The sequence below is a fragment of the Melitaea cinxia genome, chromosome 23, assembly GCF_905220565.1.
Source record: "Melitaea cinxia chromosome 23, ilMelCinx1.1, whole genome shotgun sequence".
Taxonomy (NCBI): domain Eukaryota; kingdom Metazoa; phylum Arthropoda; class Insecta; order Lepidoptera; family Nymphalidae; genus Melitaea; species Melitaea cinxia.
In genome coordinates, this window is record NC_059416.1 from 470,929 (window position 1) to 497,707 (window position 26,779).

At 32.8% G+C, this 26,779-nt stretch overlaps 1 protein-coding gene across 1 annotated transcript in view; it reads left to right on the forward strand.

Moving 5' to 3' along the window:
* Positions 1-26,779, forward strand: part of LOC123665238 (complexin) — a 417,462-nt gene that overhangs the window by 271,406 nt on the left and 119,277 nt on the right. The window contains exon 3 of the mRNA XM_045599571.1: positions 16,082-16,166. Coding sequence (XP_045455527.1) covers positions 16,112-16,166 — 55 coding nt within the window. The 5' untranslated portion in view covers positions 16,082-16,111. The remainder of the gene's footprint in view (positions 1-16,081; positions 16,167-26,779) is intronic.

Sequence of the window (26,779 nt, forward strand, 5' to 3'; positions counted from 1 at the left end):
TTAGTCAATTTATCGTTAAAAAGGTTTGTGCTATCAAACTTCTTTGTTAGTAGCACGTTCTAATTCGCAATTCCAACAAAAATGTAAGTAATATTTATGAAACTGGTAATAATTGAGCAACCCCACTGATGAAGTAGTGAGATAAGCAAAAATTACTGCCAAATAATAATGCTTTCATGCAGTGTTGTGTTTCTGTAGTAAGCAATCCTTGAAAGCAATATTATTTAGCTGTGATTTTCTGTAAGGTCAAGGTACTACCCCGGTCGGGCTGCTCCATATTTTAAGCAGGAAATTTCTGACTGTGCCATACCTCAGTCGTTTGAGGTAGGAAGCATCGCTTATAATTATAAGAACTAATAGTTGTAAAAAAAAGTAGTCAGAGCTGCTAGCGGTGTCGAAGATAGGGTCGGCAACGTCTTTGCAATGCTTCTGGTGTTTCAACAAGAATATTTCAATATTTCCTTTAGTAAATAGTTTTTATGATAAATGTCTTACAAAATAGAAATATATTTAGATATATTAACACATTATGTATTTAAATAAATGTTACGTGTATATATTGTTAATTATTGTTAAAATTATAATCTTAATTTCGATATCCGTCCCAGGAAGCGTCTTTCGAAATCTGTGGATAAGTGTCTATACAGTACAATCTCTGTTTCCCAACTCCGTTTGAGGCAAAAGTTGACACAAATTCCATTTAAACGAATATACTTGAAATAACTGGTAATACACGCTGTGTGGCTAGGTAGTAAATAATATAACTACCCCTCTCTTCCCGTGGGTGTCGTAAGAGGTAACTAAAGGATAACACAGTTCCACTACCACCTTGGAACTTTAAAAGCCGACCGATAGCGGGATAACCATCCAACTGCTGGCTTTGAAATACATAGGTCGAAGATGGGCAGCAGCGTCTTCGGTGCAACAAAGCCAGTTCTGCGGTCACCAACCCGCCAGCCTAGCGTGGTGACTCGGGCAGCATACACGAATCCGCGCCATTTTTAGCGTGAACTCGTGGAGGTTTATGTCCAGCAGCAGACTGCGATAGGTTGAAGTGAAGTGAGCTTAATCTTAATTGTATTCCTGCATATAATTGCTAATGTCACGTATTGTCTCTGAAAAATAAAATAGCGTGTAATTAATCTTTTTTTTATTTGATATTTTCGAAGATAAGTCTGGTTCAGATTAAATAATGTTAAAGACTCCAAATGCCAAAGATCCAAACATTCAATAAGCTAATACTAGCTTAAAAGAAAACATAAAAAAATAATCGTAATATATATCGTAATATTTATATGAATATAAACGGGTATTTAATGTCGCCAAGTGATAAAAATGGCGTATTACAATATTATTTACGAGACACAATGAGCACGCCGTCTTTTTCACACATCAAACAATAGAAAGAGACACAAAGAAGTTGATCGAAATCATTTCATCACACACCTACCCGCGATTTATATTCATGGAAAAATAGATGGTATTTCGAATGACATAACATATATTTTACCATAACATTGCGCAATGTTTGTCAAGGGAAAATGTATTGTAAATCTAGTGTAATACGTTTCATTTTATATTGACAATTTACGGCTGTTTCTTGCCAGTTTATCTCTGGAGGCATTCAAGGAAACGACTGAAGTGTTCGAAGGTTTTCCTGAAAGACTTGATTGATGTTTGCGATGTAGTCTTTGTGAGTTATGAACGTTATTTACGTATCCTCTGCTTCGTAATGTGTTATTAATTTATAATTTTATATATTTACTCGTATTCAAATTTGACGGAAATAATTACTGAGGATTAAATTGTAAGACTAAAAGTGAGCTAAGTTACTCCTTATTACATCAGCTATCTGCCAGTGATAATCCCGTCCAAATCGGTCCAGCCGTTTCAGAGATTAGCCGAAACAAACAGATATACAGACAGACAGACAAAAATTATAACAAATGTTATTTTGGTATATTTACCGTGTACACATACTTATGAATTAAGTAAAAAGCGGTTATTCCCTCCAATTTTTATTTATTTGTATTGATGAATATCTAAAATAGTTTTTTTTTTATAGCTTGTATTGACTGAATTTGTGATGATTAAAAGCTTGAACTTTAAGGAAAGTTATTGGATGTGAAACTTCATGTTGTAACATCTGTTTTTGTATGAGTGAGGTGGGCTATTTACTTATTTATTGGCGACTAGTAGATATAACAATTGTATTGGCCATGCAGATGTTCGCCGTGGTCTGGGTGTTTGTGCATTTTTTTATGTCTTTAGATCGGCAAACAAGCGTACGGCTCACCTGATGGTAAGCGATTACCGTAGCTTATAGACGCCTGCAACACCAGAAGCATCGCAAGCGCGTTGCCGACCCAATCTCCAATCCCCCCAGGAGCTCTGGTCACCTTACTCACCAACAGGAACACAATACTGCTTGAAAACAGTATTATTTTGCTGTGATCTTCTGTAAGGTCGAGGTACTACCCCAGTCGGGCTGCTCCATATTTTGAGCAGGAAATTCCTGCTGTGCCCTACCTCAGTTGAAGCAATCCTTTTGGGTCTCCCCGCAGTGTCTTGGAAAGAACGTTGAGCCGTTGGTTCAGTTGTTATCATGTACACCTGATAGCAATCATTACTCATAGTAGGGAATATATGCACCAACCCGCATTGGGGCAGAGTGTTGGGTTAAGCTCTGACCATTCTCCTAAATGGGAAAGAGGCCTATGAGCTAATGGGAAAGAGGCCTACCAGTGGGATATTACAGGCTGAAGCGTAATAAAGCAAATGAAAATATTACTCAATCATTTATTTCATAATTTAAATAATCATTACAGCCTATACAGTCCACTGCTGGACATAGGCCTCCACAAGTTTACGCCAAAAATAACGTGAACCCATGTGTTTTACCCATAGTCACCACGCTGGGCAGGCGGGTTGGTGACCGCAGTACTGGCTTTGTCGCACCGAAGACGCTGCTGCCCATCTTCGGCCTGTGTATTTCAAAGCCAGCAGTTGGACGGTTATCCCGCCATCGGTCGGCTTCTTAAGTTCCAAGGTGGTTGTGGAACCTTGTTATCCCTCAGTCGCCTCTTACGACACCCACGGGAAGAGAGGGGGTGGCTAAATTCTTTAGTGCCGTAGCCACACAGCACATTATTTAAATAAATAATTCTTTAAATGAACAATTATTAATTTAATATTCATATGTATATATCCAACCCGCGCTTTGTAATAACACCCAAAAATAACGTTAAATTCACGTAGGCAAAACGAACTGTCCGCTCAGCTTAAATTTTTAAGCGGGATGCTTACGTTAAGCTCGCACACAATTATTTTTAATGCGGCATAATTATTTTTTCATTTAAAATCCACATAACACCCGACCTTTGCAGGTCGTCTGAATTGTTTAGCATACAACGCAGGATGTATTGCATATATGAACTTTATATTATATGATGAATTAGGTTCATTATAAAGAAGCTTACTGGTAATGATTCCATTGCTAAAGTAATAATTATTTTCTGTTTAAAAATGTAAAGATTACTCTGCAATACCTCTGCACTGCAGATAGGCTTGTCTAGTTTACTTTTTTTTAACTATACATTGGCCTTTAAAGCACGTTTGCGATCAGGCAACGTTGATAAATAGTACTGTAGCTTAAGGTAAAACCTGTATATCTAGAAGTTAATTTTTTGCTCTTCTTTTAAATGTATATGTATAAAAAAAGAGGGAGGACGAAAGCTACGAGGACATTATGGAATGCTATTATACTAGAAGTTCACCTAAGAAACGAGAAATCAACGTGCTTCGAATTAGTCCGAGGTTAGAAGTGTCGCAAGCGCTTTACAAACTTTGCCTCCAAACCTCTCAAGAGCTCTGGTCACCTCTTTCACCACAGGAACATGTAAAAATAGTTTCTTACCCTTTATGTAAGAAGTCGAAGACATTGTCGTCATATCGACGACAACAAGAAAATACAATTTAAAAAAAATCATTATTTTTCTTGTTCACGGCTAAATAATACACAACACTGCTTGAAAATTCGAGATATTTTTCCAGTCGGGCTACACCAGATTTTGAGTAGGATATTTCCTGCTGTACCCCACCTCAGTTAAACAGCACAGCTCAACTGAGGTAGGGCACAGCAGGAATTTCCTGCTCAAAATATGGAGCAGCCCGACTGGGGTAGTACCTCGACCTTACAGAAGATCACAGCTAAATAATACTGTTTTCAAGCAGTATTGTGTTCCTATTGGTGAGTAAGGTGACCAGAGCTCCTGGGAGGGATTGGGGATTGGGTCGGCAACGCGCTTGCAATGCTTCTGGTGTTGCATGCGTCTATAAGCTACGGTAATCTCTTACCATCAGGTGAGCCGTACGCTTGTTTATCGACCTAGTGGTATAAAAAAAAAACAATTACCCTGTACCCTGTTTACTACATACCCTGTCACATCCCGTAAAAGAATAAGAGAAGATATGAGCTCAAACGAGATTTGTAATATGAAGCTTTCGATAAAAATCTATGAGAACGTAAGATAGCAATTGAATTAATAATACAGATTCAACATCCTTACAAAAGGTACATTAAAACTAAGAGCCTAGAGTCAAGGGCCGAGTCAACAAACAGCATAGAACCAGTCCTCTGTAAACAAGTATTAGCATATTGTTAACAAGAATTTTTCCGATTCTTCTGAAAGCCGACGGCCCGCAACGAAAGGGCTGGTAATTTGCATTTAAATGGGGGTCGCTATTGCTTTGTCTTATTGAAGTTGGAATAAACATATACACTACTAAAATCAGTGACAACATTACTGTAATGTATAGTAATGTTGGATTTAAGGAAAGTGACATTTTTATTGATTCGCATATTCTGTGCTATTACGATTTATAGTTTTAATATTATAATGAAACAACTTTTTAGGATTTTATTGCAATTTATTAACCGACTTCAAAAAAGGAGGAGGTTACTCAATTTCACCCTATATATTATTTTATTATATTTTTTATGTCTATTCGGGGATAACTTTGTCGTTTATGAACCAATTTTGATAATTATTTTTTTTTGTTGGAAAGGAGATATCCTAAGTATGGTACTATTACAAGGAAACTAGGATCTGATGATGGGCTTCCAGAGAAATCGAGGGAAACTCTCAAAAATCGGCATAACTTTTTACTGGGTTTACCGATTTTGATGATTTTTAATTTAATCGAAAGCCAATGTTTATCATGTAGTCACATTTAAATTTCATCGCGATCTGATTACAACTTTTGGAGTAATCTTTGATAATGTATATTATTATGTTTTTTACATGCCCGATGTTTCGAATACTTTACAACAACTACCATGGTGATGGGAGGACCGTGGTTGCTGTAAAGATTTTGTTGTAGGTTGTTGGTTTTAATATCGCTTTATCTAGACTAGCTGAAGAGACGTATTATTCACTAACTTAACTACGAAAATGTATGACAGATTACGCTAAATTTTTCTACTATCTAGAAAAATAGCATTGAATAAAGAAATGCAGAAGAAACGGATAATTTTATTTCGCAATTTTATTGCTTATAGTTACAAAAATCTATTAAAAGTAAGAATACAAAATAAAATACATTTAAAAACATAATTATAAACCATATACTACAAAATGGATTACTATTACTAATACTCATTTTAAAAAATAATTTACAGTTAAGATAATAATGCAAAGTGAAATAGCTACCGCGATTATATTGACGAACATAACACGATATCACCTTATGTCGCTTGTAATAAATAAAAAAATAGTTTTAACCCACGTAACGCAACGTGCGATAAGGTTTACCGGTTCCCATGCAATTTCCTGTCGACCCACTTCCAGGAAACCTTAAAAATTTCGAACCGACGACGCACGATATATTGTGCGTTTTACGAACACACACTTATTGGCGCTAAAAGAGGATTTTTTCTTTTTTTTTTATGTCACTAGGTCGGCAAACAAGCGTACGGCTCACCTGATGGTAAGCGATTACCGTAGCTTATAGACGCCTGCAACACCAGAAGCATCGCAAGCGCGTTGCCGACCCAATCCCCAATCCCTCCATGAGCTCTGGTCACCTTACTCACCAACAGGAACACAATACTGCTTGAAAACAGTATTATTTTGCTGTGATCTTCTGTAAGGTCTGTAAGATACTCCAGTCGGGCTGCTCCATATTTTGAGCAGGAAATTCCTGCCGTGCCCTACCTCAGAAACCCTTTTCTGAAAGACTTAGAATCTCGGCTTTATAACCTACTTCAAAATAAAAGAGTAATTTCTACCTTTTTACTGATATTACTGATTTTAATGATTCCCCTTTTAATCGAAAGCTGGTCGTTGTCATGTGATCTAGAAGAGAAGATTGAGAACTGATAAGCGGATTTTTTTTTTTTATTTTAATGGCGTATTAAATGTACTGTTTTACCGACTACCTTCTTCGTATTACTTACCGATGTAACTGAAGTCGTTTTTTTTTTTCGTTTGCAGCGAACATAATTATTAATGGGCTGATTTCCGTGATGGTTAGAGTGATTTAAAAATTGTTTAAAAATAATTATATTAAAGTTTCTTTAACGAGATTGTTTCAATGTGTGATAAAAAGTAGTTAAAATTTGTCTTAAACAATCAATACTACTACTAAAAGAAACCACAGCCTCAAGGAAAATATACAGAGAAGCATGAAATTATATTTCTAACAGAGATACAGCAAATATTTTCAGAAAAGTTTTTATAAATAGTAGAATGGACTTTTTTGCATCCATTTTACAACTATGTTTCAAGCGGCATCGGATAACGATTCTAACTTCAGTTTTTTTTTTATCTCTAGCTTTGAAAAGCAGTATTCTATCAACAACAATGCGAAAACTTTGCAACTGTACGATAATATTATTCGTTCTAAATATTTCTCGAGATATTTTCATCTCGAGAATCCCTTTTGGCTTGTGATCGTAAAAACGACGCGGTCGCCTTGCTTTGTTCTAACTTTTATTGAAGTTTCTTTTAAACTTTGAATTTTTCATATAATGTAGAAAAATTTTTTTATTTTTACTTTTTACATTTGCTTCCTTTGTTTGAGGCTTTATTGTGCTAGTTTTAGACTAGTAAAAATAGTAGTTTTTTTTTGGTCAACCTTGCTATAGATTTCCAATCCACCCTTTTTTTATAATGTCATTTAGCGAGTACAAAATCACAAAATGCTTGAAGATCTACCTGAAGGCTCAAGCATTATCATGTAAAAACGTTTTTGTCCTGTATCTTGGAAGCTATACATTTTGACACATATTTATTGAGACCATTATTGTGGAACACAAAATTTCGCATCTTTTGTTTCCTTTTTATAAAAATTACCGTTTACGATTTATGGCCCATTTAGTGAACCGGTTTTTATATCTCCGCCGATAACTCTTAAAAATCTTACTATTTCTTCTACTAGTTCATTAAATGGGATGTTCATTAATGGCAAATTTAGTACGAGAAGAGAAGTTTATTTTTACTGGCCTATTTATGACCATGCTCTGTGCTCTAGGAGTTGTGAGTTGATATTTATATAAATAAATATATATGACACATAGGAAATAACAAAGAGAAAGTATGTTACGAGTATGTGTTATCAGAAATATCGAACATAAACTTAATATTAGTAAAACCTAACTAGACTTAAATTACTTTAAAAATATTTGTAATAAGCCTGGACTTATCTAATGCCCATTTCAGGTCGCAGACTCTTAAAAAGATATTGTTTATGTGGCAGGTTCCTTGGCATGATGCCATTAAGTTAGCAAGTGTATTTGAACTCGGCAGTCGTGGAAAATGAACAATGTCTAACTTTATTCGTTATTTCGTGGACCGACTCTAATTGTAGAGATTATAAGAACTGGAGGGTGCTAAAAATGATTCACATTAAATAACTGTTTGAGAAAGCCGTATGTGTATCCCGTTTGTATATATATATACATATAAGTCTCTGTCAACAACTGTTCTCTGCCGAGCACTGTACCATAATATGAATGTACAACGATTCAGCCTGTAATCATCCCACTGCTGCGCATAGGCTACTCTGGGGTCTTTCTCTATCTAGGAAAAGGATCCGCCAACCCGCAGTGGAGCAGCGTGGTGGATTAAGCTCCAATCTTGCTCCAACATGAATGTAGAGGATACAATCAGGAGTATTATCAGGCGTGGAGTGTGGAGATGGTATGAGACAAGCGAGTCAGTGTCAATTTAATATCAAGCAGAACAGAACAACACTACAAGAATGATTTGATAAAATAAAATAAACTTCAACTGGCTTGTTAAGGAAGTTTATAAGTATCAAAATCAAAGTCAAAATCAAAAACAACTTTATGGATATAGACCCCATGAGAAATTCGAATCGTCATTTTACAAATTAAAACAATATAAAAATGATTATAATTTTTGTAAAAGTAAAGCTGCTATCGATTTGGAATGTACTTCTGCAGAGGAAAATCGACAAGAAACTCTGCAGTCACTCTTTTAAAAATCTATACTAATATTATAAAGAAATAAAGTTTCTAACTTTGTTCGTTTGTTCGGTATAATCTTCGCAAAAACTGATTCGATCATGAAAATTCTTTCAAGAAAACTACACTATTCAGGAGTGATATAGGCTATATTTTATTGTGATTGAACAAAAAATTGAATGAAAAATAATAGTATATATAAATCAAATCGGAGAAATGCGAGCGAGATGAAAACTTTACTATATAATTATTTGTGTCACAAAAATAATAGTTAGCGCCCAACGAGTTGGGCACGGGTCGGCTAGTAATATATAAACCGTGTTTTAATACAAAATTGGTAATATCTTGCATAATAAAATCATTAACATCTAGCAAGTAAAAGAAAATATCTTTTCATTCGCTCGATTGCTACTAAAAATGCATAAAATTGTATTATATGTCTATATATTTCAGTTTTCACTATTTTTTATTCTTTAATATAATCGACAAAACTACTTGACTGCAAATAAACATAAATTATAACAAATATTACCACATTTTTTATTACATAAAAACCCCGATTAAAGTCACAAATTAATAACAATAATGTTTAATTAATATACAAAATATTATACATATTTACAATTCACAACTTAAGAACTAAATATTTACAGATAGTTTTGGTATAAAGTAAGTCACAAATTAAATTCTTATTATGTTCTACGTTGACATAGTTGCCATAGCAACGCATTCCCTTCTCACTAACGCCATCTTCAACTTTATTGAAAAGCTATCTTGAGTCGTCTGCCCACATCGTAGTACGTGTGAAAGTTTGTAGATGGCGTTGATCGAGTAGTTCTTTATAAAATAGAAGTTTTATAAAATATTTTTATCTTAAAATAATAATGCTATGTAGCTCTAAATAGTGTCTATAGTATTATCTATAAATATAAATAAATTGATGTTTCTCTTAATGGCGCTAAAGCTCAAGATCGACTTTCAACGAACGACATTATTTTGTTGATTTCATTCATCTTTTTAAACCAATTTCAAAAAAGGACAAGGTTTCTCAATTCGACCGTATAGGTATAGCTTTTTTATGTATGTTCGCGGATAGCTGCGTCCTTATGAATCGATTTTGGATTTTTTTTTGTTAGAAAGGAGATACCCCAAGGTTGGTTCGTACCATGATAAGGAAAGCAGGATCTGGTGATGGGATCTCAGAGAAATCGAGGTGAACCTTTGAAAATCGTAGTGGCGACTAGTGCGTTTGTTAATATTTTTTTTTTTCGTGTATTTACGTTGTATTTGTATATTGTCGATATAATTGAAGTCGTTTTTTTTTGTTTGCTGGCAAACAATTATTAGTTTTCCAATAGTTATGGCCTTTATATTAATTAAGAAAATTGAATGAGCGCGAAAAAATAGACTTTTCAGATAGCCTTAAAACGTACAAACATATTTTACAACTTTATACTATTAATAGCACAGTTTTTTTTCATAACTATATTTATTTTATTGACAGAAATATAAGTTCAATTTTAAACGTTTGTATAATGGTGACATTATAATGGAAACTTGAAAAATGGTCATTTTATTATGAAAATTCGTTATAATAACTCAAACTACCCTCGCTCCGCACTTAATTTCTGAGGTCATAAAATTGAACATAAATTTGATAAACGCTCCCAAAGTTTAACTTAGACTTTTAATAGGTTCTAAATTTATTTATAACTCACATAGATCTTTGATATAATGAATGATAAACGACAAAGTAAAGTTATTGAAGCGTAAATTATACCACCTACATTTTAATTATTTGGTACATTGTACATGTAACAGATAGGAGCGGCTATTATATACATATATACAAATAAATAAAATTGGAGTGTCCGTTTATAATATTATAATGACCGCTTTTTACTAAATGCGTATGGATGTATACACGGTACATGTACCAATGTAACATTTTTTTACAATTTGTTTCTGTCTGTCTGTCTGTTTATTCCGGCTAATCTCTGAAAAGATTGGACCAATTTTGACGGGACTTTCACTGGTAGATAGCTGATATAGTAAGGAGTAACTTAGGCTACTTTTTTTAGAAATTTATTTATTTGAGAACTTTGCGAACTAAACAATAACTTTTTGTTCAACTCCACGCGGAAGAAGTCGCGGGCACAGCTAGTTATATAATTATATTTCTTACAAAATAAATAGAATGCAATGGTGATTGTTATCCAACTTGAAATTGTTTTTACCCACTCACTTCATACTTCTTAAAATATTAGATACTAATAGAAATAAAAACTAGTTACTCACAGCAGTTATTTTTAAATATATATACATACATACAGGGTTACAGGAAAAGTCGACCTATATCCGTTAAGGGCGTGTAGTACACACCATTTCTGAATGATTTCACTTGGAACCCCCCATCCTTGGAAACCATTGGAACTTCCATTGGAACTTGTTTTTGCACATTATTTTTCTCACTCTCACCTGCATAAATCTTAAGTTGTCTCGCTCACACGCACCGGATTAACTTGACGGACAATAGCCGAGGGACCCGTTAGACCTACTACCTGAACCTTTTCAACTATGTTTTTTTCTATGAGTTTAAATACAACCCTAGGTTGTTATACCATGTTGGATAGCTGATAAAATGTAAATATTTTAAGCACATTTGCAGAGCAAGTACCGTAATAATTTTTTGAGATATCCAGAAAAGAAAAATATTTTTTTATAATTTGTACTTATTTTCTTAAGTTTCGATCGTCTACAACGACCCATTTAGTTAACTTACGTGCAATTTTAGTCATTGAGGTCATTAAACATCTTATTCTTCATGTAAAAAACCAAAAAAATAATCATAAGAGTCAAAAAAATTCAAAATATTCAATTCAATAGCCGAAAAATTGGGCATTTTCATAAAAAAAATTAAAACTCGAATATCTCGAAAACGGTTAAGTTTAGGATGGGGGGTTCCATAGTGAAATCATTCAGAAATGGTGTGTACTACACGCCCTTAACGGATCTAGGTCGACTTTTCCTGTAACCCTGTATATATATATATATAGTATATCTCGTAATAAAATAGGTATGTGGTTGCAAAAATAAAAAATTATATTTTTACATGGTCTAAACATTTATTACAACTTATTTTATTTACGTACAAGGAGCACAAATTATTTCATATTACTTTACCAATTTTATCAAATACATTAGGCATCTGTCAACTTATTTCTTTTGTAACGCTAGACCGTACACATCACTATTTCTCTTTAAATTGAAGTCGTAAAAACTTCTATCATCTTAAATAGCTTAATCGGCTTTATAATAATAAAATTATTTTCCATTTTTGCTTAATTTCACAATATTCATTTATTAGTAACACCTGTCTCTTAAATATTTAATCTGAATGGCACCAAGCCAAATGAAGCGAATCACCAACTAAATGAATAGCATTATTTAGACCCTGCGACTGGAAACGGATGTGAGAAACAATGGAGGTTTACGCTTTTATCTTTTTCAATTCAAGATTATTAATTATTATCTACAAGTTTAAAAAAAAATCTTATATAAAGATATAAAGACCCTCAGTATAGTTTTCTTTTGTGTTGATCTGGAAACAGAAAACAATAAATACAAAGACAAATCCCCAGACTACGTCAAACGTCTATTACGGCCCATACAAATTTATATTGACGGAGATGTAATCCGATTGACCAGCTAATTATGTGTAATTTTAAAATAAAACATTCTTATATTTAGACATTCTATTATTAATAAATCATTCTTATATATTTATATAATATCTATGAAAAATAAAGAGTATAATAGATACAGTATTATAATGTAACTGTTTTGTGTAAGCAATAATCATCATAACATACAATATGTATATACTTTACTCTTTTTCAAAATTCAAAAAATATATGATTTTAAATATATAAAAAATAAAATAATAATTATAGAATGTTATTGTATTAAAATTAATAATTTTTGATTTGTTATCTTATTTTTAAATTTTAGGCTGTATAAAATATTTCATTGCGCGACCGCCATTTTCTGTTCAAAAAGAAAAAAGAACGCCTCTCAAAGCGCGCGAAGAGAATTCGAAAAATGGCGCCGAAAAAAAAGACGAAAGACACGTTTAATTATAGTTATTCTATTAGATAAATGTTCACAAATGTTAATTTTGATATATTAATGAAAAGGAATTAGCGAAGTCACATCTCTAAAAGGTTTTTCAAAGGTAGGTAACACAACTGACATTATACATATGATAATAATATATAAGTATTAGTAATATAACATGTACATTTATACATTATATATACATTACATACGTTATACGTTACATACATTTATATTGTAAGGCCTAACTGTGAGTTTTATTACACTCAAAAGTACCTAATAATATAATTTTGAAAATTTTTCGAACGAAGTTCCTTATGGGGCGTTGCGGAGGGGTAGCCGGCAAAAAATGTCCATAACGTTAAAAAAGCGTAAGATTTTTATGCATAGTCTAGTATGATGGCTACAAAGTGTCTAATGTATAATCCACGTGATTGATATATACACGTGTGTGATATATACACATATACATTATATATACATATACATTATTTACTTATATTTTTTTCATTATATATTCTAATATATAGTCTACGTGATGACTATTATTATTATTGCAGTTTGTCATTATTATCACATAATTCGATATTAATTAAATGTTTTTATAACTAATTGTAAATAAAATAAAGGTGTTAAGATAATTTTGTAAAGTAATGTTTGGATATATTAAAGTATTTATATTTACTTACAAAACTATTTAAATTAAAGGTTTTATACCTTTAGATTTGCTATAAGAAGAAATCGTTTTACCAGTTCTAGATTTATGTTTCTCAGTGCGTAAGCCATTTCAACATTTAATACTTTTTTCATGTATTGTTTGTATTTTAATTTTTTAAGTTTTATAGTCACTATACATACTTTTATTTATACGGGACTTATAACTTAAGTGAGGTAGGGCACGTAAGAAATATCCTGCTTAAAATCTGGAGCAGTCCAACCAACTGGGGTATTACCTTACACCTTCGGGTTTGACCTTACAGAAGATCACAGCTAAATAATACTGTTTTCAAGCAGTGTTGTGTTCCTGTTGGTGAGTAAGGTTTCCAGAGCTGCTCCTATAGCGACAGTTGGCAACGCGCTTGCGATATTTCTGGTGTTGCACGCGTCTATAGGCTACAGCAATCGCTTACTACCAGGTGAGCCGTAAAAAAAGTTATCGGCACGGATCTTGAACGCTGATACCGCGATAACATTTAGCACCTGATAATTCTATTTTATTATACAACAGAATGCATTACAATTAATAGATTTTTTATTTTGATAAACAATGAAATTACCTACCCGCCAAACCGCAGTAGATCAAAATTCTCCTACATGGAGAAAGAGGCTATGCCCAGCTGTGGGGTTTTATAAGCTGAATCGTATGTGTATGTAATATTAAGCTCGATAATTTGTATTTCTTGAAACACAATTATCTTCAAATATGGCATCATCATACAATCATGGCATTATTTTAATTATGTTAACCAATTAATTAGTAAATGCCATAGGCTATAAAAAATTATACATAAATATTATATGATACATTTATACGCGTTGGCGCAGCGGTCATAGCACTTAGTTATGGCAGTGGCGTTGGCGGTTGCGGGTTCGATCCCCGCACATGACAAACATTTGTATTTTCCATACAGGTGTTTGCCGTGGTCTGGGTGTTTGTGTAGTTCTTGTGGGTCTCCCTGCCTTGCCTCGAAGAACAAGTTAGCCCGTCGGTCCCGGTTGTTATCATATACACCTGATAGCGACCGTTACTACGTATGGAATATATCTGCCAAACCGCATTGGAGCAGCGTGGTGGATTAAGCTCTGATCCTTCTCCTACATGGGGAAAGAAGCCTATGTCCAACTGTGGGATATTATAGGCTGAAGCATTATATGATACATAGAAGACATCATCAAAACAAGTGTCACGAACGTAAAAGCAAAACCTTAGATTACCTTTAAAAAGCGTCTACGAAAACATTTATTCGTAGACTCGTGTCGTAGACCTTCTACGGCTACGACTTCTACGGTGTGCTACACAATATCTACTTGTTGCATTATTAAAATGAAGCTTTTTTTAAATCGCTGTGGTTTGAAACTCAATGAAACGAAAATGCATCTATGCACTATATATATAGTATACACATGTATAGGAGAGAATAAGATAGAATAAATTACACAGTATTTTATATTCTCGTTAAAAAAAGTAAGAAGTTATACTTTATTGCGAAGCTAACTTCACGTCGCTAACTTCTTTGTTGACTAGCTAACTTCAAGGTGTAACTTTTTTTATGTGACAGTGTGCGCGCATCGTAAAAAATTATTTTCATCATTTTTCCGTAACGCGCCAAAAGATCTCAAAATCTCTCGTATATTACTTCTTAGAAGTTTCACTTCTACCATGTGTAAATTTCTCAAACATTTTTTTATATATAAAAATACATATTTTTTATATTTTAAATTTTTTCTCCAGTAAAATATTTAATACCATCCTTATAAGATATAGCGGTGCCCGTCGCAATGTCGCCTGACCTTAATCTAGCGATTGATCGCTTTTTAATTCAACCGATCCGTTCCTCTTCAATTATGGACGGGTTTAAAGTAAAAAGGTCTGATTGCCTTTTGTGAGGCTGATTGCTTTCAACCTATTTTAATACTTTTAATCAGTTTTTAATATAACTAATATTTAAATTTGAAAATCTCATTGATAATAATGCTAAGCACATAAGGTTGCCTGAAAAACCCTGCTCTACTGATAATTATGTATTATACTAGCTGACCCCGCAAACGTTGTTTTGCCATATATTTCATTAACCTTCTCAATCCCCCCCCCCCCTATAGCTTAGGGGAATGAAAACTAGATGTTGGTCTATTCTCAGATCTACCCGATATGCACACAAAATTTCATAATATTTTATTAAACCTCTTAACCCCCCCCCCCCCCCTCTTATAGCTTAGGGATATGAAAAATAGATTTTGTTCGATTCTCGGACCTACCCGATATGCTCACAAAATTTCATGAGAATCGGTAAAGCCGTTTCGGAGGAGTTTAACTACAAACACCGCGACACGAGAATTTTATATATTAGATATTATATAATATATATGATAAACTTTTGAGAGGATTTTTTTCTAAGAACATATTTTTTACAGTTTTATCACTTATCGTTATTAAAGATGATTTTTTTTTTTCAATGAAACAGCATTTTTAAAAGCTGGCTTTCATGCAGGACATATGACTGAGTTTATAATGATTGTGTATTGATCATAATTAAAAGACCTATTAAGGTTTTTGGTGGTTCTTCTCGTTAGAATCTACATTTGAAATCAGTGGTAGCTGTATGTAGATGTTCATATTTAAAATTATAATCTAAATGTGCTTCTGAAGGCTTTTGAGTATAGAAATATTTGATTTGATCGATAAAGTTCCGATAAAATTATGATTTAATATGTAAGATCACTTCCTTTATTGTTCTTATTGTAGTTTTATTGTTTCAGGTCCAGTCGTAAGCGAATAAAGAACTCAAAATGGCGGCGTTCGTAGCCAAACAGATGGTTGGAAACAAACTCAGCGCTGTAAAAGGTTAGTAATATTGTAATAATCAAGTATTTACATTTACATACGAAATATTCTGACATAGAAAATTATCAATTAAAAATGAGATTGTGTAAAAATATTCAAAAAGCAAACGAATGCTTTCTAGTAGAATACGAGTACGGAAACACACACGAGGTAAATACGAAAGCCCAAGTCACAACGAATATCTGTATTGTAATATGCTTATACAGATGTTTATCGTGCGTAGGAATAACCCAGTTTCTATATTCAAAAACGATTCGTTTTAACCACGAAAATGATCTTTGAACTAGAAGAACTTTTTTATAAATAGAATCCATATTTTAAATTAAGTTAAATACAACTCTACTTATTATTTTCATTAAAAAATAAAATGTACTTTAAGATTGAAATTAATGAATTTCATTCTTGTAGCTAATTCGGCTTGAAGTTGACGCAAATTATAAATAATTTCAAATGATATTTTTAAATTATAATCCCCGAGTAATTCACTCAAAAGGTCAAATTAAGGGTAAATCAGAATTTTATTAAAAAAATTATTAAAATACTTAATAGACGTAACATCATCCTGTGCACTGTTCCACGGCGAGTTTTTTTTTCAGTTTTTTAAGGTAGGCACCGATTGTGACTGCGTCTTTAGTTAACACTTTTACCTGCTTTCTAGAGACCAAGTCCCAGTCTAGAACCCATTAAGACATACACAAAAGCAAATTTCATTTATTTTATTTTGGTACAATAAAAAACGGCAGACTTTAAGCTATTACAATGAATAGCAAACGAGTAAAAGTTACAAATTATTATTTTTTTCTTATTCAACCGCTCACTATACTAAAGTGATAATGAAACTGAAATGGTCACAACTACGTATTTGTGTTATAGAGTGTAATATACAGAGTTTACCTAAAAAATAATAACAAAAAAAATTAAAGAAAACATAAGATTTTAAGAAAATTGTTACTAACAAAATATGAGCTCGTTCTGAAATAAACGTTAATTATTTTTATTGTTATTAACATCAAGTTTACTACCACTAGAAGTATAAAAAAATATCGGAACTTATAAGATATACAAGATATACTACAATACATATACACATATAGAGAGAGTGTTAACTAATTTTAGGCAATAAAAAAAACAAAGAAAAATAGATCTACATCTACACCGATACAAAAGCAGTCTTGGCATCAGATCGTAACCACTAAATCAGAACACTTACCATCAAAATACGCTAAACATCGATAGTGTTCAATATCTCAGCGATATCCGCTTCGCTCAGAATTCAGACCTGCGCTGGTTGTAACGACGACGGTGAGTCGTGCTCGCTCTTTGATTTAGCCAATGATGACGAGATCTGCAATATTGTGATCTGAACGAATATTATTTCTCCCGTTTCGACGTTATAATGATCGCGAAAAGATCTGTGATTGTATTGGAATTGATGATTCCTAGCTACGTTGGTTCGTTTTATTTATAATTTTGATAATTATTTTTATTTTATATTATAATATTAAAGTACATTTAAAGCCAAAAAATTACTATGTCGTAATATTAATACCATAAAATGTAAAAAAATAGATAACAAAAAAAGTTACAAAATTTTCTTCAAAAGTATACCCTTTTGTTAATAGATTTCGTTACTTCACGTATGACGATGATTTTAATACACATACGTGACTTGAAAAAAAATATTATAATAAAACTTTATTATTTAACACAATACCTATACCAGATATAATTCATTCGTTGTCAAAATAGCCTTAAACTCAGGCACATCTGGTCTGTCTCAGCATCAATAAAATAAAATAAAAATCAAATTTGTATCGTTCCTTAAATTCGAGAACTCCCGAAGGATAAACATCATCAAGAAATTACTAATAAGTGGTAGCGCGGCTAATGAAGGAAAGCTGCGATGATTTCCCTCGCGAGAAGCTTTTGTACCGAGCCCATGAGACTATTACTTTTATTTATTAAAAATCCTCGAGACGGTGGACTCGAGCTTTAAAACGTCTTATTACCTAACCGCGACTCGTAATCCTATCAACTTTCCGTCATTTTCAAGATTATGCAGGGCCTTCCTTTTTTTATTTAATTATTTTCTTCGATAATTTTAACTTATCTTAAAGATAACGTTAGTTACAATAGTCCTCCGAAACGGGTGGACAGATTTTTATAAAATTTTGTGTGGATATCGGGTAGGTCTGAGTATCGGCCAACATCTATTTTTCACACCCCTAAACTATAAGAGGGTTAATAACATATATGGCAAAACAACGTTTGCGGGGTCAGCTAGTCTTATATATAAAATTCTCGTGTCACAATGTTAGCTAAAATACTCCTCCAGAACGGCTGGACTGATTTTTATAAAATTTTGTGTGGATATCGGGTAGGTCTGAAAATCGGCCAACATCTAGTTTTCATAAGTTATAAGGGGGGAGATTAAGGGGGGTAATAATATATATGGCATAACAACGTTTGTGGGGTCAGCTATTATATGATATATATATATTCAACGGAACGAATTTTAAACGATTTAAGTAATTGTTTTTTTAAGATATATGGTGTAGTTTTTTAAAGAAAAACCGACTTCAATTATATCGACAAGTAATACACCGTAGGTAGACGAAAAAATAGTCAAGTAAATACACATTATCAAAGATTACTCAAAAAGTTGCAATCAGATCTCGATAAAATTTAAATGTGACCACATGATAAACACCGACTTTCGATTAAATTAAAATTCAATAAAATCGGTACTGCCAGTAAAAATTTATGCGGATTTTCGAGAGTTTCTTTCGATTTCTCTGGGATCCCATCATCAGATCCTGGTTTCCTTATCATGGTACCAAACTAGGGATATCTCCTTTCCAACGAAAAAAGAATTATCAAAATTAGTTCATAAACGACGAAGTTATCCCCGAACATACATAAAATATATATATATATATATATATATATATATACATATATATATATACAGTCGAATTGAGTAACCTCCTCCTTTTTTCGAAGTCGGTTAAAACCGGGCATTATGTTGCCCCTCTTAAGAAGTCTGTGTGCGTGTCCGATTTTATCTCTATTTCTTTTAAATTAAAAAAATTAAGTAAAAACTTTCGAACCTTTGTGGATGTCAAAAATAACGATTTATAAGAATTAATACACGCTTCACGCTCAACATTTTTCAAATTTGGACCAAATTTAAGACAATACGCCGTCGTAGCATCAAAACTGCGATAAAAAAATAGAAAGTGGTATTTGTAAACGTTTTCATTGTTCAGTAAAATAATAAATCCTTAACATGCCAGGTCGGTGAACATTAAAAGACTAGCTGGTAAAAAAAGCTGGTAATATATAAAAACTGTGACAAAAAATACGTTAAAAATGTTGACGAAGATGAATAGTATTGACAAAAACAAGTAAAAATATTTTTCACGACTCTTAAAATTCCTTAGTTTTGTTACCTGCCATTAACAACTTTTGTTTAAATACGCCCTTGACTGCCCTTCAAAACGAAAATCGCACATTTAAACAAAACAAAGAACAAAAAAAAACCAATGAAGACCTCTCATAATTGTTGTCCTCTCAATATATCTATGTATGTATGTATATAAGTATGTATTTGTGTATGTATGATGTGTGTATGTATGTATGTATGTATATGTGTATGTATGTATGTAGGTATGTATGTATGTATATGTGCATGTTACTGTGTATGTAGCTAAGTATATATGTATTTTATATCACTAGTTTTGAATGTATATATTGCAAAACAAGTATATGGCATTTTTATTATTTTTTTTAGCTTTTTGTTCAGTTTTTTTTTCACTTTATCACAAATACGCTTACGAGTGAGTGTATAACAAGTTCAGGTGTTGCGTTAACTCATTGCAGTAATAAATTATAATATATAAATATATCTGTCGGCGGGAAACCGCGTATTTAAGAAAAACACGTGGTCGAAAATGATTATTTTAATTAATTAATGATTGAAAACTGTTTGATTATTAAATTAATAATATTTAGTAAATTCTAGAGATGTTAAATTAGTGTGAAATATTTTACGGTCAATATATAGGTGTAATGTTGAGTGAATAATGTCCCACCCAATTTTGTTATAAAAGGCCGAGCGCCCGCCGGTGTTGATTATTCTTGTTCGAGCCGTCGGCGTCGAAGCGATCGGATCTCCTGAACTTTGTATAAATCATAGAAGAATATCTCCTGCGTTTCATTTCATACCCACGAGGATGGATAGCAATCAAAATCCTGGCATTCACGACGTCAAAATTGCTGACGTCATGTTTTTAAAAACAGCCTGAATCAAGCTACTTCGACATATAACATATATACAGCTTGTGTTATAGGTTATAACTAAACATTCCTTTTGACAAATATACATAAAAATAATACATTTAATTGTGTTTATGTATGTTACATGAGAACTTTTGACCGGGTGGACCGGTTTCGACAATTTTTTTTTTTTAATCGAAAGGTGGTGTGTTGCAATTGGTCCCATTTAAATTTATTTGAGATCTAACAATTACTTTTCGAGTTATATCTAATAATGCGTTTTTACTTGACGCTTTTTTCGTCGACCTACGTTGTATTATACCGCATAACTTTCTACTGGATGTGCCGATTTTGATAATTCTTTTTTTTGTTGGAAAGGAGGTATCTTTAGTTTGGTACCATGATAAGGAAACCATGATCTGATTATGGGATCCCAGAGAAATCGAGGGAGACTCTCGAAAATCCGCATGATTTTTTACTGGGTCTACCTGTTTTGATAATTTTTAATTTAATCGAAAGCTGATGTTTATCATGTGGTCATATTTAAATTTTATCGAGATTTGATAATTACTTTTTGAGTAATCTTTGATAACGCGTAGTTACTTGACTATTTTTTCGTCGACCTACATTGTATTACTTGTCGATGGAATTGAAGTCGGTTTTTTTTCGTTTGCGAGCAAATACAATTATTTAGAATGGATAGTGAAATTAGAGATGTAATTTGGGATGGATGGGGCTGATGTTATGAAATGAAGTTTGCGTTTATCGTTGAACTTTGAAATGATATTTGAAATATTAAAAATGGAAAGAGCTACTTTAAACTTGGGTTTGAACTCAGTTCTTCTCGCAGACTTTGAGTTAAGTCGAACGTAGTCCCACAGTTCCATTACTAGCTTTAACGAGAATGGTGAAAAGTCTTTATATAGTATTACACTGTAAATTTATAGAAAACTAACTGTACCCGCGGTTTTACCCACGTTAATTTGAGGGAAAAAATAGCATATGCCTTTCTCGTCAATGGGCTATGTGACACAAAAAGTTTCTTACAATTCGAACCAGTATTTTTTTAAATTAGCGCGCTCAAACAGACAAATCTTTCAGTTTTATTATATTAGCATAGATATCACATATAGTATCACACTCCACAATCTCCACAATGCCATTACTAGCTTTAACGACAATGACGAAAAGTCTGTATACCGTGGCGCCGTCTATAGTGAGTTCGTTACAAAAACCCTTAACTATTCAAAGTTTCATATTACAATGAAAATCTTTTGACAGGAGACGACACCATGCTATTTTTAATATCTACGATTTTATTTTTGTGTTACCCACACATTAGGAATTCTAAACCGTTCGCTTAAACCGAATATAAAAATCATCATATCAAAAATTTCGATCTAGCGGGTACATCGTTCCATAGCTTAATTGGCTAGAGCGCCGACACGGTCAGTTGGAGACGCGGGTTCGATCCCCGCTGGAGCGGTCAATTTTTGATATGATATTCAAAACTGTAACAAAATGTGTGGGTAACACAAAAATAAAATCGTTTAATACAAAAAGTTTTTTACAATTCGAACCAGTATTTTCTAAAATTAGCGCGCTCAAACAGACAAATCTTTCAGTTTTATTATATTAGTATAGATATCACATATAGTATTGAGTGGGTAGCATGATATTGTTTTATCAACTAGCGCTATTACAACAACTAATTTGTAAATTATATTTATGGATGAATCTGTAATGATTTTTTATAATAACGTGGGTAAATTTAAAAACAACAAAAATTGCTAATTGTCACTGTTACTAATTTTAATATCAATATTATTTTAACGTAAAATTTAAGCAATATAATCGAAATTAAAGAGATTTTACATGTATCTGAGTTTTTATTTTATTTATTTTTAGTATGTTCGCCGATATTTAAATCAATGATGGACAGGTAATTTTATTTTTGTTTAATTTTATTACTATATGATATTACATCTTTAAAAAACATACCTAACTATGTCAGTGAGCTATTATAAAACACAAGTTTTAAATTTCCCGCGTTAGGAACAGGCGACACTCGAGTTACGCGAAGGGTATATATTTAAATTATGAATATAATAATAATTTTTTTTGGGTAAATGTTTTGGGTAAATGTGTTTACCATCCCATTTGGGGAAAAAGGTACCAGAATATCCAGCATACATGTAGCTTTCAACGGGAAATGGACTATCGCACACAAAACGAATTTTGCGTTTCGAACCAGTAGCGCCTGGAAATTACCGCGTTTCAACAAACTTGTCAGCTTTGTAACATTAGTATAGATTTAAAATAAAGTAGTAAAATGAATTAAATAAAAACAATAGTATATGATAATAAAAATAACACATTATTTATATTATATTGTATATATTTTATTTTAAATACATAATAATATCAGTCGATTGTTATCTACGTCACATGAAGTTGCTCATTTCCGGTACAGTCACCGTTTTGACCACCTTAGTTGCACGTGTTAGATTGGTCGTTTTGTCTTTTAAATTTTTTATGAATCAATAACACAAATGCGTCGAAGACAAGCATTATTCGCTTAAGAACTTTCGAAACTTCGTAGACGTTAAAAAAAAACTGATAATTTAGAACAAAAAGTCAAATAATACGTCGTTGTAGTAATGAAAGTGCGTTAACAAAAAATTGATTGAAGATTTGTAACTGTTTTCATTGTTCAGTAAAATACTTACATGGGTATCAGGCCAGGTATGAGATGAATTGTCTTAATTTTTTGTTTTAATTTTTTTTAATCTTCAAACTGGTAAAAGAATATTGATGGTTATTCGCAGAAACAAGAAACGTTTACCACTTGATAAGTTTTAACGTTCTTTGCTTGTTTGTTTGCTTTAAACAATATTGATTTATTATTAACTACACGATTCTCAACTTTAACTTCTTGTGTCTAAAACACATTTTTGCATATTAATATTTTAATACAATGACATGACACGAGTATTAATCACTTCTACTCGTTACAACATCTGAGTCTTATGATAATGCCCATTATTCTACGTAAGGTTATTATTATTATTAGAATAAAATATCGTCTTTACCTAAGGAATGATGTTAATGTAGGCATGCCTGATCAGCCGATTCGGTCCGGTCCTTTTAAAAAACGCGAATGTATATTCTTGAAAAAATTGTTTAACAAAAAAAAGCGAATTGATATTATAAATACATGCTACTTAACATAATTATTATGATATTAATTTCCGTTAATTTTTTCCAATGTATTATTTATTTATGTTTTTACTTTAAATATCAATTATTTTTATTTATTTTTATGAATTTATTATGAATGATGATTATTTATTTTTATGTTATTAATTATTTATTATTATTAATTAAATTTTATTTATTAACTTCTAATAATTAACTACTAATTAACTATTTCCTATTACTTACAACTGCTCCACTGTGTAGAAATGGACTCCCTGCTCACTGGACTGTCCTGATAACTGTATATATACTTAGTGCGCTTAAAAACATTAATAGCTCGATTCAGGCTCAGTTCGCGTAATTTCTTTCAGGCTATCCTGATCTGGACCGGACCGGGTCCTGATCCAGTATGCCTTACCATACATGAGTATATTTTACATTAGGCTATCCTGATCTGGACCGGACTGGGTCCTGATCCAGTATGCCTTAACCCATACTTGATTATATTTTACATCAGGCTATCCTGATCTGGACCGGACCGGGTCCTGATCCAGTATGCCTTACCATACATGAGTATATTTTACATTAGGCTATCCTGATCTGGACCGGACTGGGTCCTGATCCAGTATGCCTTAACCCATACTTGATTATATTTTACATCAGGCTATCCTGATCTGAACCAGACCGGGTCCTGATCCAGTATGCCTTACCATACATGAGTATATTTTACATTAGGCTATCCTGATCTGGACCGGACCGGGTCCTGATCCAGTATGCCTTAACCCATACTTGATTATATTTTACATCAGGCTATCCTGATCTGAACCGGACCGGGTCCTGATCCAGTATGCCTTACCATACATGAGTATATTTTACATCAGGCTATCCTTGTCTGGACCAGACCTGGTCCTGATAGAGCTTGCCGGATCTGGCATGCCTCATTCTATCCTGATCCGTCCGATCCGTCGTCCAGATACATGATTTGGTTGAGCCTGACTTTTTTTCTAGTCGGGTATTAATACGTGAAGAAAAACTTTGTACCCCTTTTTACAAAAACTGCGCGAACGGAGGAGTATTAAATAATGTAATCAAAAATTGTTATCAAAGATTACTCAAAAAGTGGTCATCGGATCTCGATCAAATTGAAAAGGACGACAAAGCAAGCACCAGCTTTCGCTTAAAAAAAGAATCGTTGCAATCGATCCGACCAGTTCAAAGTTCTCATGAAACTAACATTAAAAAAACATCGAATGAAGAACCTTCTCTTTTTTTTTTGAAGTCTTCAAAATATGTACTTATTGTTACCAAATTCAAAGCGAGAATCGAATTTATAACCATGGAGCGGAAAGCAGAATCCCCTTCAACTGTAATAGTAGTCCAGTCATATATATAATATCAAAACTATAACAAAAAAATATATATATATAAGATTGTTGGCGCAGACGAAACGTCCCTTATTGACAAAAGCAAGTAATAGTAATTTTGACGACTTAATTTTTTTTAGTTTTATTACCAGCCATTAGCAACTTTTGTTTAAATAAGCCCTTCAAAACGAAAATCGCACGCCGGTGTCTTTAGTACCCGGCCCCTCTCACCGGTGACGCTGTAAAGGCCGCTACAGCACTCCAAAATTCGAAAAAAAAAGAAAATCGCACATTCCAGTTGAGATTCGTCATACTTTTTGGGAGTCGAAAAATAACAAATTTAAATTATTTATTCTATCATAAGTTCTTTAAAAGTATGTTTCTCTTAACACATACTACACACATGTCACATATTCGGCACATAATAATTTAGGTAACAAAATATACGTTTTTAAATTATTATTTTTTTCCTCTTACACAAAGATATCTTATTTCAAGATAAGATATTTTTATATTATGTTTCATGGACAAGTTTAACTGAATAAAAGATTACAATTTGAGTTCATTGTGTTTTAGATAAAAATAAGTCGGGATATAATTGATTTCTAACCGACTTCAAAAAAGCAGAAGGTTACTCGATTCGTCACGAATTGAATTGTTGTACAGTTTTGCATTATTGTCTTCTTTTTTTCATCCGGTAAGTAAATGCACGAACACGGCCTACTGTAGTAAATACCTAATATCGATCGTGACTCACAGGAGGGACTGTATCAACCAACCGCAGCGTGGTGGGTTAAGCGTCAACCTTCTCCTACATGGACAAGGAGGCCTGTACCCAGCAGTGGAATATGACAGGCTGAATCGTATCGTGTTAATCTGCATAAATATTTTATTGACCTTTCTTTCTTAGCATAAAAAATCATGGCCATACTGTAATTTTTTTTTTTGTATAACGACCTTAAATTTTGAAAAGAGTAAGGTTTTCCCCTGGCCCTTTTTAACCGACTTCCAAAAAAGGAGGAGGTTCTCAATTCGACTGTATTTTTTTTTTTTTTATGTATGTTACATCAGAACTTTTGACCGTGTGGACAGATTTCGACAAATTTTATTTTAATCGAAAGGTGGTGTGTGCCAATTGGTCCCATTTAAATTTATTTGAGATCTAACAACTACTTTTCGAGCTATATCTAATAATGTGTTTTTACTTGCCGCTATTTTCGTCGACCTACGTTGTATTATACCGCATAACTTTCTACTGGATGTACCGATTTTGATAATTCTTTTTTTGTTGGAAAGGAGATATCCTTAGTTTGGTACCATGATAAGGAAACCAGGATCTGATGATGGGATCCCAGAAAAATCGAGGGAAACTCGAAAATCCGCAATAACTTTTTACTGGGTGTACCGATTTTGATAATTTTTAATTTAGTCGAAACCTGATGTTTATCATGTGATCACATTTAAATTCTATCGAGATCTGATAATTACTTTTTGAGTAATCTTTGATAACACGTAGTTACTTGACTATTTTTTCGTTGATCTACATTGTATTACTTGTCGATGTAATTGAAGTCGGTTTTTTTTTTTCGTTTGCGAGCAAATACAATTATTTAGAATGGATAGTGAAATTAGAGATGTAATTGGGGATTAATGGCGCTGATGGTATGAAATTAAGTTTGCGTTTATTGTTGAAATTTGAAATGATATTTGAAATATTAAAAATGGAACGAGTTACTTTAAACTTGGGTTTGAACTCAGTTCTTCTCGCAGACT